This window comes from Photinus pyralis, unplaced genomic scaffold, assembly GCF_008802855.1.
Source record: "Photinus pyralis isolate 1611_PpyrPB1 unplaced genomic scaffold, Ppyr1.3 Ppyr1.4_LG6, whole genome shotgun sequence".
Classification (NCBI taxonomy): domain Eukaryota; kingdom Metazoa; phylum Arthropoda; class Insecta; order Coleoptera; family Lampyridae; genus Photinus; species Photinus pyralis.
In genome coordinates, this window is record NW_022170663.1 from 18,857,319 (window position 1) to 18,871,508 (window position 14,190).

The 14,190-nt window shown below is 36.3% G+C and overlaps 2 protein-coding genes across 2 annotated transcripts; both read left to right on the forward strand.

Annotated features, from left to right (window-relative positions):
- The first annotated feature begins 2,701 nt into the window (after positions 1 to 2,701).
- On the forward strand, positions 2,702 to 5,855 carry LOC116174518. Its single transcript, XM_031492454.1, has 2 exons — positions 2,702 to 5,755; positions 5,835 to 5,855. Exons 1-2 carry the CDS (start codon positions 2,702 to 2,704, stop codon positions 5,853 to 5,855), a joined length of 3,075 nt encoding a protein of 1,024 aa, XP_031348314.1.
- Positions 5,856 to 5,926: 71 nt separating this feature from the next.
- On the forward strand, positions 5,927 to 7,222 carry LOC116174519. The gene has a single exon (XM_031492456.1). The coding sequence runs from the start codon at positions 5,927 to 5,929 to the stop codon at positions 7,220 to 7,222; it is 1,296 nt and encodes a 431-aa protein (XP_031348316.1).
- Positions 7,223 to 14,190: the final 6,968 nt, after the last annotated feature.

Here is a 14,190-nt window from a genome sequence, read left to right on the forward strand (position 1 = left end):
ACCAGCAGGATTATATTGTGCCAGTAGAAAGGTCAAATTACGGCAACTTACAACGCCACCTGAACCACTGAATTCATTACTTCTTTAAGGACGAAACCTTCTATCGAAGCATTTCTTGCAGAATATTCAACAGTTATAAATTGATGTGTATTCCATATGACATCATTTTTTGGTGCAAATATAATTCGGGAAAGGGGTTTCAATCCAAATTTATTTTTTCTGTAACCAACATCATACACATCCATCCCAAATCCCAACATGTAACTACGAATACAAAAATTATAAACACCCGTGCGAAGCCGGCTCGGGCAGCTATTACGAATAAGTATGAGCGGACCCCAAAACAGGACAACTCGCAAGAGAAAATGTAAGCAAAATCACATAATGTGAACTGCATCTAATATAACCGCTCGAGTTTTTCAAACCTGCGTGAAAAAATCTTCGAGTAGGTACATCGGAACATTTATAAGATACGTACAGCGTATTTGCTGCAATTTTTCATTTTCATTAGTTCGCATTTTCTCGCGTTAAGCCGCCTTGGATCAAAATCGTGCTGTCTTTAAGTTTATTTAGGGTAAAACCTTCCACATCAAAAAAATCACTGGTCCCTTCAGATTTTCCATTTGATACACAACCTACACGTAAAATTCCATTATATCGTAAAATGTACGTCTGAGGATCCACTTGGAGCGTTGAATGAAAATCTAATTTCGTTATTCAATGCTTGGAGTGAAGACACTCATATCAAAAAAATGTTTCCCGTAAATTTTTGTTCCAGTATACAGGGTGTTTATTAAACATGCGGCGAAAATGTAAAGGGCTATTCCTTGGACTATTCTAAGGATATTTTGTCCTACGATGATTTTTGCCGCATGTCTAATAAACACCCTGTACACTATCCTGTAAACACCGTCGTGCAGACGTTTTGTTTGGACTTGGCACCTATAATAATGATGGCTTGTATATGTGGAATATCAATTTCTTTGTGTAAATTTGGTTGCTAGGTATGCGTTCGTTCTTTTTGTTTAAATTTGAAGTTCCACGTTGTCTTGTTTGTTAAATGTTTAAGTTCTGTTTATATTGATCGCCTAAATAATTTGTTTATTTTGATTTCCTTATTTAATCGTAAAATTTGGTCGTTTTTGCGCACTGTATTAAAATATTTATCTGGCCATTGCGATAAGAACATTTGTTTTAATTAGTTTCAAGATAAACACGTGTTATCGCCGATACAACAACAGGTGTGCAGTTTATTGCGAAACTGACGTTATTATTCAAATTGGTTTTTGATTCGATGTGTTGCGTCCCAACAGGTTTCTCTGCCCTTGAAGCAGGGTAGTAGAGTAGTAGGGGAAAGTCAGGAGGACAGTGTAATTAGGCATAAGTTAGTTGTTATTTTACACTCGTAATGTAACATTCAAATTAAATATATCGTTATGAGAAAACACTCGGCGGTTTTATTAATTAATAATTCAATCGCGCAACATGGTCCTTCGAGTCGGATATTATAAAAAATAATCGTGATCGTGCTTTTCTTTAGTTTCAATTAAGAAACGTCTTCAATTAAGAAGAATCGGTTTATCGAAACGTTATTGCGCATCTCGTTAGTACCAATTATTAGTGAACCTCTTCAATTGAGAAGATTCGCATCGCATTAAGAAAAATCGTCGCTGGCAATTACTGCTTCCCGTTCACGATCCACGATTCTACATCAAAGCTCATCAGCAAAGAATAATCACGAATTTCTGGCAAGTACTGCTTCCGGTTTCACGATCCACGGTTCTACATCAAATCCCGTCACCGAGAATAATCGTAATCGCAATTACTGCTTCCTGCTTCACGATTTACGCTGCTACATCACGGCCCGTCATCGAAAAAGAAGAAACATCGCTACACACCGTTTGCAAGTACCACAAGTAAGTCTCCAATCCTTTTATCAATTATCCTGTATCATATTATTATTACATCACACGTAACTCACGTCTCGTTCAAATCCAAATTGCATCTTTTCAAAATGTCAGACTTAAAAACATTAATTGCAAAACGTGGGGTTATAAAAGGCCATTTAACCAGATTCTCAAAATTCCTCGACTCATACAATTCAACTAAATCAATAGAATTAAAGATTAGATACGATAAATTTCTGGGTGTGCTTAATGAGTTTTCAATTGTTCAAGAAGATATTGAAGTTATGTGTGCATTGACTGTAAATGATGATGACCCTGAAAGGGAGAATGATTCACTTAGGAATTCACAAGAAAGCGAAAAATTTGAAAACGAATATTTTAGACTTGTTTCATTAGCGAAACAACAATTAGAACCGGTTACGATACCTAAAGCCGATCCGCAAACCCAAAATAATTCTATTGAATTTAAGACAAAAGGTGCCTTTAAATTACCTGCCATAAATTTGCCATCCTTTAACGGTAATTATGACCAATGGTTATCATTTCACGAAACATTCAAATGCTTGATACACGATGACAAAAACATTTCTGACATTCAAAAACTTCATTACCTGAAATCATGTCTAAAAAACGAGGCTGCTCAAGTAGTAGAATCGTTATAAATCACGGTCGAAAATTATAAAATTGCTTGGGATTTACTTACAAAACGCTACCATAACAAAAAATTGATTATTAAAACTCACGTTAATGCCTTATTTGCTTTGCCTACAGTGACAAAAGACAACAGCGTCGCAATGCGCCAATTAATTGATAAAATATCATTAAATTTAAAAGTGTTAAGTAACTTAGGGTTGCCAACTGATAGATGGGATGTCTTGATTATTCACTTGGTACTTGGTAAGCTGGATTATGTCACTACACGTGATTGGGAGAATGAATGTATCGATGATATTCCGGTATTGGATGATCTACTTGATTTTCTAAAGCACAAATGCAACTTGCTAGAATCATTACAATTTGACAAAGGAACTAAAACGACCTTCAATCAATTCATGCCTTTTAAATCAAAATTTACGCAACCCCAACGCGCTGTAAATAATGCAGCGCTAACAGTACAACCCTCGACTCCGATTAAATGCTCCTTTTGTAGCCAATCTCATCACATATTTTCATGTGACAAATTTAATGAATTAACCCCCGAAAATGCGCTACAAGAAGCCAGACGTCTAAGACTTTGCACAAATTGCTTGCGCGAAGGCCACAACACCATTAACTGTAGATCCAATGGGTGCAAACATTGCCAACGAAAACATAATACGCGTTTCCATGTTAATAAACCGATTTCGCAACCCTCTACTAGTGCCCCAACCCAAGAATTAAATCAAACTTCTTGTAATCATGTAAGCAGAGCATTAAAATCACATGTATATACGTTTTTATCTACCGCAACTTTAGAAATTTTAGATGCTAGGGGGCAAATCCACGTATGCAGGGCTTTATTAGACGCAGGCAGTCAATCAAATTTTATAACAATTGAACTCGCTAATAAATTACAACTTCCCTCTAATTATATCGATTGGACAATTATTGGAATTAATCAAAACGTTTCTTCTGCAAATAGAATAGTAAATGTTACTATAAAATCAAAATTTAATGCTTTCACGACTAAGATTGACTGCTTATCTTTAGCAAAAATTACGGATCGTTTACCGAATATTGATATCGACCGAAATATTTTTCAAATCCCATCTGGTATTAAACTAGCGGACGAAAATTTTCACAAATCGTTACCCGTTGATATACTTCTAGGAGCCGAGGTCTTTTGGACTCTTTTATGTGTGGGACAAATTAAAATCAAAAATCAACCGATTCTACAGAAAACGCACCTGGGTTGGATATTTGGTGGAAACGCAATATTACCAAACATTTCAAATAATGATCGTTCAAATCGTAGTGTAAGCCAATTAAATATGGATGTGATCAATGACAATGTTAAACGTTTTTGGGAGATCGAGGAAATTAAAGACAGTCAGCCTTGTTACTCACTCAGCGAAATAGAATGCGAAAATCATTTTTTACAAACATATTCACGTAAGTCAGACGGTAGGTTTGTCGTCAGGTTACCGTTTAAGAAAGATCCCGTAATGTTAGGTTCGTCAGTTTTTAATGCTGAAAAAAGGTTTTATTCTTTGGAAAAACGATTCAGTAAACACCATGATATAGAAATTAGATATGTAGATTTTATAAATGAATATTGTAAATTAGGCCACATGAGTTTGGTACCCAGTAATGTAACTGATAAGAATAATGCATTCTACCTACCACACCACGCAGTCGTAAATGAAAATAAAGTGACAACTAAATTGCGAGTAGTTTTTGATGGTAGCGCAAAAACTAATAACGGACTAAGCCTGAACTCCATATTACATGTGGGTCCTCCTCTTCAGCAAGAACTGTTGTTGATATTGTTACGTTTCCGAACGTACCAATTTGTAATCTCATCAGACGTTGAAAAAATGTTTCGGCAAATTGAAGTCCACAAAAACGATCGCAAATATCAACGAATTTTCTGGCGATCATCACGTACCCAGCCGTTGCAAACTTACGAATTAAATACCGTTACATACGGAACAGGCCCTGCACCTTACCTTGCCATGCGTTGTATAAAACAACTAGGGTTGGAGGCAACTTCGACGCCTTGTGCTCGTAGAGCAATTCTAGAAGACTTTTATGTAGACGACTTATTAACAGGCGCAGATGATCTGGATCAAGCTATAAAATTACGTAACGAAATTGATCAAATTCTAAGGGGAGGGTGTTTCAAGTTAACGAAATGGGCCTCAAATGATCCACGATTAATACCTGATACCCAAGCTAACATAACTAATGACATACAATTGGACAAGCAAAGTGAAACCAAAACGTTAGGTCTGTTATGGAATTGTGAAGCAGATATCTTAAAGTTTTCTAATAACTACCATACTTCAAATAATCGAGTAACTAAGCGAGTAATATTATCGATAATATCCAAAATTTATGATCCGTTAGGGTTAGTAGGTCCAGTAATTGTTACTGTTAAGATTCTATTGCAACATTTATGGCAACTCCAAGTAGGGTGGGATGAGTCAGTACCCGCGTTTATTTTTACCGCGTGGCAACAGTTTTGCAAAGATTTGCCAATAATAGCTACCTATCAAATTCCAAGGCGAGTCACAGAATCACCAATTACCTCCAAATTTGAGTTGTATGGTTTTTGCGATGCTTCTCAAAAGGCATATGGAGCGTGTATCTATATTAAGTCGATTTCCAATAACCAGTTAGTTACTAGCCATTTAATGTGCTCTAAATCTCGAATAGCCCCGGTAAAAACAATCACTATCCCCAGATTAGAATTATGTGCGGCACTACTCTTAGCTCGTCTGTTAAATAAAGTAACTCAGGCAATAAATATTGTATTTAGCCAAATATCGCTGTACACGGACTCGACCATAGTTTTAGCGTGGTTAAAAACAGAACCCTCTAAGTTAAAGACATTCGTGGCAAATCGAGTAACCAAAATCCAAGACAGTACATCTAATGCCGTGTGGAAACACGTTCCCACAAAAGAAAACCCCGCCGACATAATTTCCCGCGGTGCCCTCCCGAGCGAGTTAGCTGAACTCCATATGTGGTGGCATGGACCAACATTTTTACTACTTCCCGATTCTCAAGGTCCGAGTCAACCCGACGTTACACCATTAAAAGATATACCGGATTTAAAAGCGATCCAAATAACATGCCTTATTGCCAACACGATACCAAAGTTAGATATTTTCGATAATATATCATCCTTTAAACGTCTCTGTAATGTAATTGCGTATTGCAAAAGATTTGTATATAATGTCAAGAATAAAGAACAAAAACAATTAGGAAATTTAACGCTTTCAGAAATACGCCAGGCAGAATTAATAATAATTCGTACTTTACAAACTATTACATTTCCGAATGAAATTCAAAAATTGAAACGTAAAGAGAGTATCATGAGTAATAGCGCCATTTTGGCTTTGAGTCCCTTTCTCGACGAAAACGGATTGTTGCGGGTAGGGGGAAGGCTAGATAACGCAAATTTATCCTTTGATGCCAAACATCAAATTATATTACCGAAGCATCACTTAATTAGCTCACTAATTCGCGAAGAACATATACGCTTACTTCACGCAGGTCAATTAACCACGTTACATTCCCTTAGGCAAAAATATTGGCCAATTTCAGGCAAAGACCAAGTTAAAAAAGTTTTAAAAGAGTGTGTAAGGTGTTACAAAGTAAATCCCATCGCTTCCACTCAAATTATGGGTAACCTTCCGCTTGATCGCGTTACTATGGCAAGACCGTTTATCCATTGCGGAGTAGATTACGCGGGTCCTTTATCGTTAAAGGAAGGCAGAGGTCGTGGAAAAAGATTGGTTAAAGGGTACATATCATTATTCATTTGTTTAGCGACCAAGGCGGTCCACCTAGAATTAGTCGGAGACTTAACTACCGACTCATTCTTAGGATCAGTGAAGCGGTTTGTTGCTCGGAGAGGTCACGTAACCGACTTTTATTCAGACAATGGCACGAATTTCGTTGGAGCGGATCGTGAGTTCCAAAGAGTTCTCCACTCTCAGGCTTTAAAAAATCAATTAAATACTGTTACACATAACATTAAATGGCATTTTATACCCCCTAGAGCGCCTCATCAAGGAGGTCTTTGGGAGGCAAGCATAAAACTCGTAAAACAAAATTTGAAAAAGGTTGTAGGAAGCGCCAACCTCACTTTTGAGGAGATGTATACGGTTCTGGCGGGAATCGAAGCGTGTGTAAATTCCCGTCCTATAACTCCACTGAGTAACGATCCCAACGACTTAAACGCCCTATCCCCTAGCCATTTCCTAATTGGAGATTTATTAGTTGCCCCAATCGAAGCAGATGTCACGCAATTAAGAATGAACACACTCTCCAGATGGCAACTAGTGGATCAGATTAGGCAGCATTACTGGCGGCGGTGGCAGCGTGAATACTTAAATAACCTACAACAACGAACCAAGTGGAAATCTCCCAAAAAGGATCTCGTCGTCGGAGACATGGTGTTGGTAAAAGAAGAGAACCTCCCACCTCTCCAATGGTCGTATGGACGCGTCGTAGAAGTTCACAGTGGCAATGACAAAAAGGTGCGCGTAGTTTCAATTAAAACAAAAGGTGGTGTGATAAAACGGGCAATCAACAAAGTGTGTGTTTTGCCTATACAGCAATCAGAGACTGTAACTACTGTTCCACCAAATCAACGCACAATGTAAATAAAATATAGACTTTTTAATCAGAAATTTACTTTAAGTATTCAGAACTGTACATATTTCTTCTTATGAACGTTATAATTAACAATTTATTCATTATTGCTTCTATGATGTATATTTTTATATTATGTATTCTTGTTATTATACTTATCGTTAGGAACCGTATTTTGTTCCAGGTTTATAGATGTAATACTTTATCAGTAGATATCAGTAGAATTGTTGAAATCATGAATGTTTCAACAGGGGGCTGAATGTTGCGTCCCAACAGGTTTCTCTGCCCTTGAAGCAGGGTAGTAGAGTAGTAGGGGAAAGTCAGGAGGACAGTGTAATTAGGCATAAGTTAGTTGTTATTTTACACTCGTAATGTAACATTCAAATTAAATATATCGTTATGAGAAAACACTCGGCGGTTTTATTAATTAATAATTCAATCGCGCAACACGATGTTTGTTTACGAAGTCTTAAAGAAGGAGATTTTTAAAATTGAAGAGAGAGGAACCTTGAAATACTAGAAGATAACAAAAAAAAGGCTTATTTTTGGGTGGGGGTCCGAAAATGTACACGCTTTTTTGGCAGTCAGCCTTGTTTTGTTGTGTAGGAGGTGTTCGTCTATTTATTTGCTAGCGAAGTTGGTTTATTGAAGAAAGTTGACTTTAATGCACGTCGTGATCAAGCGAATTAATAAAATAAATAAATTTGGGAAAGACAGTGAATTAATTTCAGCAGTATAAAATAATAGTTCGTGTGTGTTTCGACCAAGCAGTTTATTGCACAGAAGGGTCTTCCTGCAAGGTCCTCTTGTCGTGAAAAGTAAAAGTGCCCCAAATTTAATCATCAAATTTAAGCTAATTCCTGTTATCAACATTAATTGTAATGCCGAGCAGCGGGGACGGAACGTGGTGCAGCGCTACTGACTCTCGACGGAGTCGCCTTAACTCTATAGTCGTACGTTCAGTGGCTTCGTCTCGCGACTGGATTTGAACATGCAACGGTGTCGCGGGTTAAAGGCAGCAGCGCGACTAAGTAGCGATTGCTATTGCTAACTCACCCACTGTGGGACCAAGTAAGAGCCATTATTTCTTACAGCTTTGGAAATTTCTGGGTAGCGCGAATAAATGTTATTTTATTTATCAATGAACGATAATTTTTGAGTTTAATCGTTGAGTGAAATTTCACTCAACGGTTTAATCGAATTCAAAATTTTACGACCCAGGATTAGAGTTATCATGTTAAATTTATATAATATATATTCGTGGCCAGAGTTATGACTTATGGTAGGTGTTATTAAAAATTTCTTTAAATAATTCTTTGGAGTTGTTGAAAGTAATCAAGGATACTGAGATTCCCAAATAAATAAAATTAAGTTTTTATCGAGAATTTTTTCATTGTAGTGTAAGAACATTATTTGATGGTGGTCCTTAATAATGACAAAGTAAAATGTCAACGCAACCCCTAATTGATAAATGTGGCTTAATAATGCTTTTAAACAGTAGTGACTTATCAAACATTAAACTGTAATATTGTAAATGCTTACCAAAACCATCAAACCCCCATCATCTTCCATTTGTTCACTAAAAAAATGCCATCAAATGAACGAATTGAATACAGGTCGCAAATCCATTGATAAAGTAAAACTTAAATGCGTTTTAAAACAAACAAAATTTCTATAAAGACTTCCCTGAGTTTCTAATTGAGTATGACTGCGAAAAGTTTCCGAAACTGATTTGATTCATAATCCCAGTACAAAAAATGTACAAAGTTTATTAGTAAATCTTACCAATTCGAGCAACAGCCGCTTTCTTCAAAGTTGCAAGTCTCCGCCCACCTGAAATAAAATAATTATTAGGCATGTCGTCGCCTAAAAATGTAAATTGTGCTAAGGTATACAAGTTGCGCTAATAAATAGGCATCTCAAACCACCTGGAAAGGTATGTGGAATATTTTACAGAACATCGTATGTTCGTCTGATTTCCTTCGGGAGGAAGGCTTAAGGTAATTCCCTGGCGGGACGTTGAAAAGGACAGATTTAAAAATTTAAATCGCTAACAAACTATAAATTCTGTACGTAGTTTGATTTTACTTTGCGTTCATTCCTATTACATACGATTTTTTGAATGTAATGTATCGTTGGATTACGGGGTAACGGATTACCCCGTATCAAATTCATTATAACGTTAATCCCCGAATTTCAAATTTATATTCCAATCGGTTCACTTTAATTGTCATCAATGGAAGTGTGAGATAACTTAACCAAAGAATTGAGGCTTAAGGTTCATTAAAGCATAAAGTGTTGTGTAAACAAGGTCATGTAGACGTTTTGGTTGGGCTCGGCACCTGTAATAAAAATAGATCTTTGGTATGTGGAATATCATTTAATTTGGTTACTGGTTTTGAATTAAACACAGAGTTCGTTTTTACATAAAATGAAATTTAATTAGTTTCAAGATAAGCCCGTGTTATCGCCGATAAAACGTTGGCGGTAGTGGTAGTTCTGATTGACTGTTTGTTTACGAAATCTTAAAGTAGGAGGTGTTTAAAGTGGAAGGGGGAAGTCCTTTAAATACGAAAACATATCGAAAAAAAACGGGGCTTATTTGGTGGTGGACGTTTGAAATGGGGCTTTTTTTGCCGTTGCGTTTGGACATATATCGGAGGCATTTTCGGTGATGGTCCTCCACTATTAGTGCACGTTGTTCTTCTGGGTCTTTGAGCAGTCAGCCTGTTGGATGTTAAGACGGCGTTCGTCTTTTTGAATGTAGGACGTCATCAAATGGATTCATCGAGTTCGTAAGAAGTTTTAAGTACTTCATCCGCATAGGAAAAATTAATAGTACGAGTTGTGTGTCGACCAAGTAGTCTATTGCACAGCGAGGCCTTTTTACCAAAGTTCTCTTGTTGCAAAAAGTGTAACGAAGCACCCGTTTTTTGCTTTGAAATTTAATACCCGAAGTTATGACCGCACCGTATATTTGTGGAATCGACCGGCTTTGCTGAACACCCGGCATTTACAAGCATTTTAAGTTGGACGCTTCGTTACTAAGTAGTTTCTGAATTTACTCATTTGTTCTAGGCGTGAGCTTTATATGTTTTCGTTTTGTTTAATTATTTATCTTACCGACGATAACGCAAGTAAATTTCGTAGTGAAGCGATCCTTTTTACAACCGTTTCTGTATAGATATTAAATTGTTTTTACAGCCGCCGAAAGTGGTCTTGCCAGGGAAGAAGAGAATCTTATTAAGTTTTAGGTCCGCTAACTACCGATTAATCGATTTTAGTTTTCTAATGGTATACGGAAATCCAGGATTGAAACCGGTAAGGTCGTGCAGTTCACGGAAAATATCAACGTGATAACCGAATGTGCCGCTTGACTTCACATTCCAATTAACAAAAAGGCATTTTCGACTAATTGAAAAAGTATAATTAAAGATTGACATTTAAATGAGTTACAGAAAACCCGTCCGATTCAGCTGGTCCTTATCTGAAAAGAAGCGCTCTTAAACGACATGAAGTTCGACATAGGTCCCATATTTTTCCGATGTCGGGGAAAGGAGTAACTAATTAAAAACGGTTTAATTTGTTTGAACGTATCGAAGGTATAAGCGTACGAGACGGAAACTTCAGTTGATCCCTACTCAACTGGACGTGTAGATAAATAGAAAACGCACTATTCATTTGCATCTTTTTCCACTTGGCTTGCCGTAAGTACGTTAGTTATCCAGTTAATTTTTGCTTTTACTTTTGCATCTTCGCAAGCTACGTTTTGTAAGTACGGAAATCTTTGAGCTTTGCCGTTAAATTTACTTTTGCAACCCTACCGTATCTGTTACATCTTTTACATTTTTGTGGTTAACCTAAACGTGAACACTTTTGCCTTCTGTATCTTTTGCCTTTGGTGTTATAACCGTATTTATATTTTTTGCCTTTTTGCACTTTCGCAAGTTACATTTCTTTGTATCTGCATCGTTCAATTTTGCTTTGCAATTGAGTTGCCCCACCGTATGTATATATTGGAATTGACTTTTAGCGAACTTTTGCTGTGTATTTATGCAATCCGCGTCTCGCAGGCAGCCCACTTTAGAAATAAAGTTGGTCATTCATTAATGTAATGATGTAACATAACCTTATATCTTTATTGTATGCTCGAAATTTAACATGACGGCATGGAACAGTGTTGTAAGGTACGTGTATCGTTTAACTTATCAAAACCAGATCGAGAAATTATTGTTGCAGGACTGCCTGCATCCACCCCGAAAATCTGTATCATGTTATGTAGCTTTACTTTTACTAATACCTTTTTAGCTAAAACTTCATCCGCTAGATGTGATATATCGTATAAATTAATAATTTTTAAGCATTGAGCGAATTAACTTTCACGAGATGGTTAGTTTCTTTTTATCGTCGTGTATAATGCAAAACTTTATTTTATAGCAGAAGTCATATAACTCATTGTAATGTTTTTGATAATTCTGAATTTAATTTAGACGGCAAAAGTAGCAAGCTTAGGTTCTGTGGTCACGGTCATTTCCATAGAAAAAACAGTATGGTTATTATACGTCATTATATCGTGCTCCGCGTGAAATAAGAATGACAGATGTCATTAGAATGCACAATCACCTGTTTCACTTTATCTATCCAAGCAGTTAAAGTGATCACTTTGTCCATCCTCACGGTTAAAAAGCGACTTAGCCTATACTCATTCAAACCTATGAACATTTTAACATGCTATAAAATAAAGTTTATTTAATTGAGCTGGACAGGTGTTTTGTGGGTGGCTTAGTGACCGTTCGCGACTGCACATTGCAATATATAATAATTTCTAAATCGTTATTGCCATCCTGACATCCATAAGAAATCCGATGGGAATTTGGGACTTGCAAGGATACGCCACTTCCTCATTTCAACGAAGTGCAAACTGAATTGACCTGAAACTGCCTAAACATAAATTGGAATATATTTTAGTACAAATTTAAAGTGACGGTATTTTATCACAAGTCATAAATCACATAGAATGAACTATTAGTCTTGCTTTATTTCTGTAATTTCTTTCTACCACTTTCCTCGAAAAGTATATATTTCTCTTTGTAATATTGCAGAGCAATAAATATTCAATTACAGATACCTTCCATTTCAATTCTGAATTAATTGCACTACCTACAATTGAAGAAAAAATTAGTTTTGCCAACTAGAGGCGGTGGGAATAAAACATAAACGCAAGGAAGGCGACAAAAAAACTTTTGTCCTCAAAATGATTAACCAAAGAAACCACATTGATTTCGGACCTTGTCATATAACTGTTTAGTTTTCCCTAACATAATGTTGGGACTTTTAAATAACAGCCTTTATCGAAACCAAACATCACGGGTTGACATTTGAAGTTCAATAAATAATACAAGAATCATACGGGGTAAGTATATTACTTTTATACTTCAATATAGGTATGTATGACTTTTGCGATGGAATGATCTGATTTGTATAAGTACCCAGAGAGGATTGTTAACTTGCGAGGCAGTTCAGTGAAAGCAAAAATTTCCATGACTTCGACATTGCAGTGTTTCACTTTTCAACATTTTTATTACGGAAAAACGTAAAACAAAAGGGAAATTTAAATATTTAACAATAAAAGGAGCAAGGGGTTTGCGCTACTATCATATAAAATACACATCAGTGGTTTTTCTTTATTTATCCAGGGACTATTCGGTACTTTTACTAGACACATTCAAGCGTTCTGTTTAAAATACGCACTATGTACATCCATGGGCACGCGGACTTAAAATTTTATTATTTGCGAGTACGGATTACTGTTTACAACTACATTAATGTCATATAAAAAGACGCGTAGTTGCAAATGTTTCGTACGGAAGTGTGTTACAACTGTGCTTTTATTTATTCATTCAAACTCACAGATTCAAAATGACTAATCCACTGAAATCCTTCCCTCTGTATCGCAGGAAAATTGGCACATAAACGGTACACGAAATCTGTGTTAAACGTTTCTGAAGGTACTTAACAGTTAGAAAGGACTGTTTTTTTGTCCTAATGGGAGACAATATGAATGAAAAAAAAGTGAATGCTAATACTTCTCTTTTTGAAATATGTGTTATTTCTCTTCGCCATTTTCGCTTGTTGACTGTACGAATACCGGTTTTTATCGGGACAATTTCTATTGAGTGTGTAAACGATATTTATTTCATACTAGGTATATTAAGCAGTAATATTATATAAAATGCTTAGGATTAAACTTTTTACCGGTTGCCGTTTAAATTAGAATCTTATTATCAGCTTGTATAAACAAGAGAGGCGCACAAATTTGATGAATAAACTTGTTTTTTATAGTAACTAACCACTTGAAGTATACATTTTGTATAGTTTCGCCACTTTATATTAGTTTTATGCAATGTATTTAAAGGCACACACGACAATAATTTCGGCGAAATGGCTGCACTGTTTTCCCTTGTAATTCAGTAATTAAGTTAAGCTTTCGCAATAAAGTTGTCACGTACGATTATATGGCTGTTTAACTCTTCCGTACACCAACTCCTTTTGAAACTTTTAGTTGAAAATAAATGTTACGCGATCTTAAACTACCGCGCTTAATTTTTATAGATTCGCTTTGAAGGTTCAGCGGAGAATCTAAATGTTACGCGGTTTAAAGTACCGAAAATGAACGAACGAACGAGCCAGCGAACGAAATAACGATCAAACGAACGCGCGAACGCACTATTGAACGAACAAACAAACAAACAAAAACAATGGACACCGACGGTAGAACACGATTCAGCGACATCATCGCCTTTGACCCTAATTCAAGTGATGGATTTATTGTTGACCCTAGTATCAGATATCAAACCAAAGATCGTGACCAAGACCAAAATGTAAAAAACGAAGAAGAAAAAATCGACGAACAAGGCATACCATCTTACGAAGAAAATAGTATATTGGAAGACAAGTGTTACAATGGGAGCCACGAGTG

Bases quoted from the DNA above. Each gene is read 5' to 3' on its own strand.
- LOC116174518 (XM_031492454.1), top strand. From the start codon at position 2,702: ATGCGCCAATTAATTGATAAAATATCATTAAATTTAAAAGTGTTAAGT. The intron at 5,756-5,834 runs GTAATTGCGTAT...TAACGCTTTCAG, and splicing joins CCTTTAAACGTCTCTGTAAT to AAATACGCCAGGCAGAATTA.
- LOC116174519 (XM_031492456.1), top strand. From the start codon at position 5,927: ATGAGTAATAGCGCCATTTTGGCTTTGAGTCCCTTTCTCGACGAAAAC.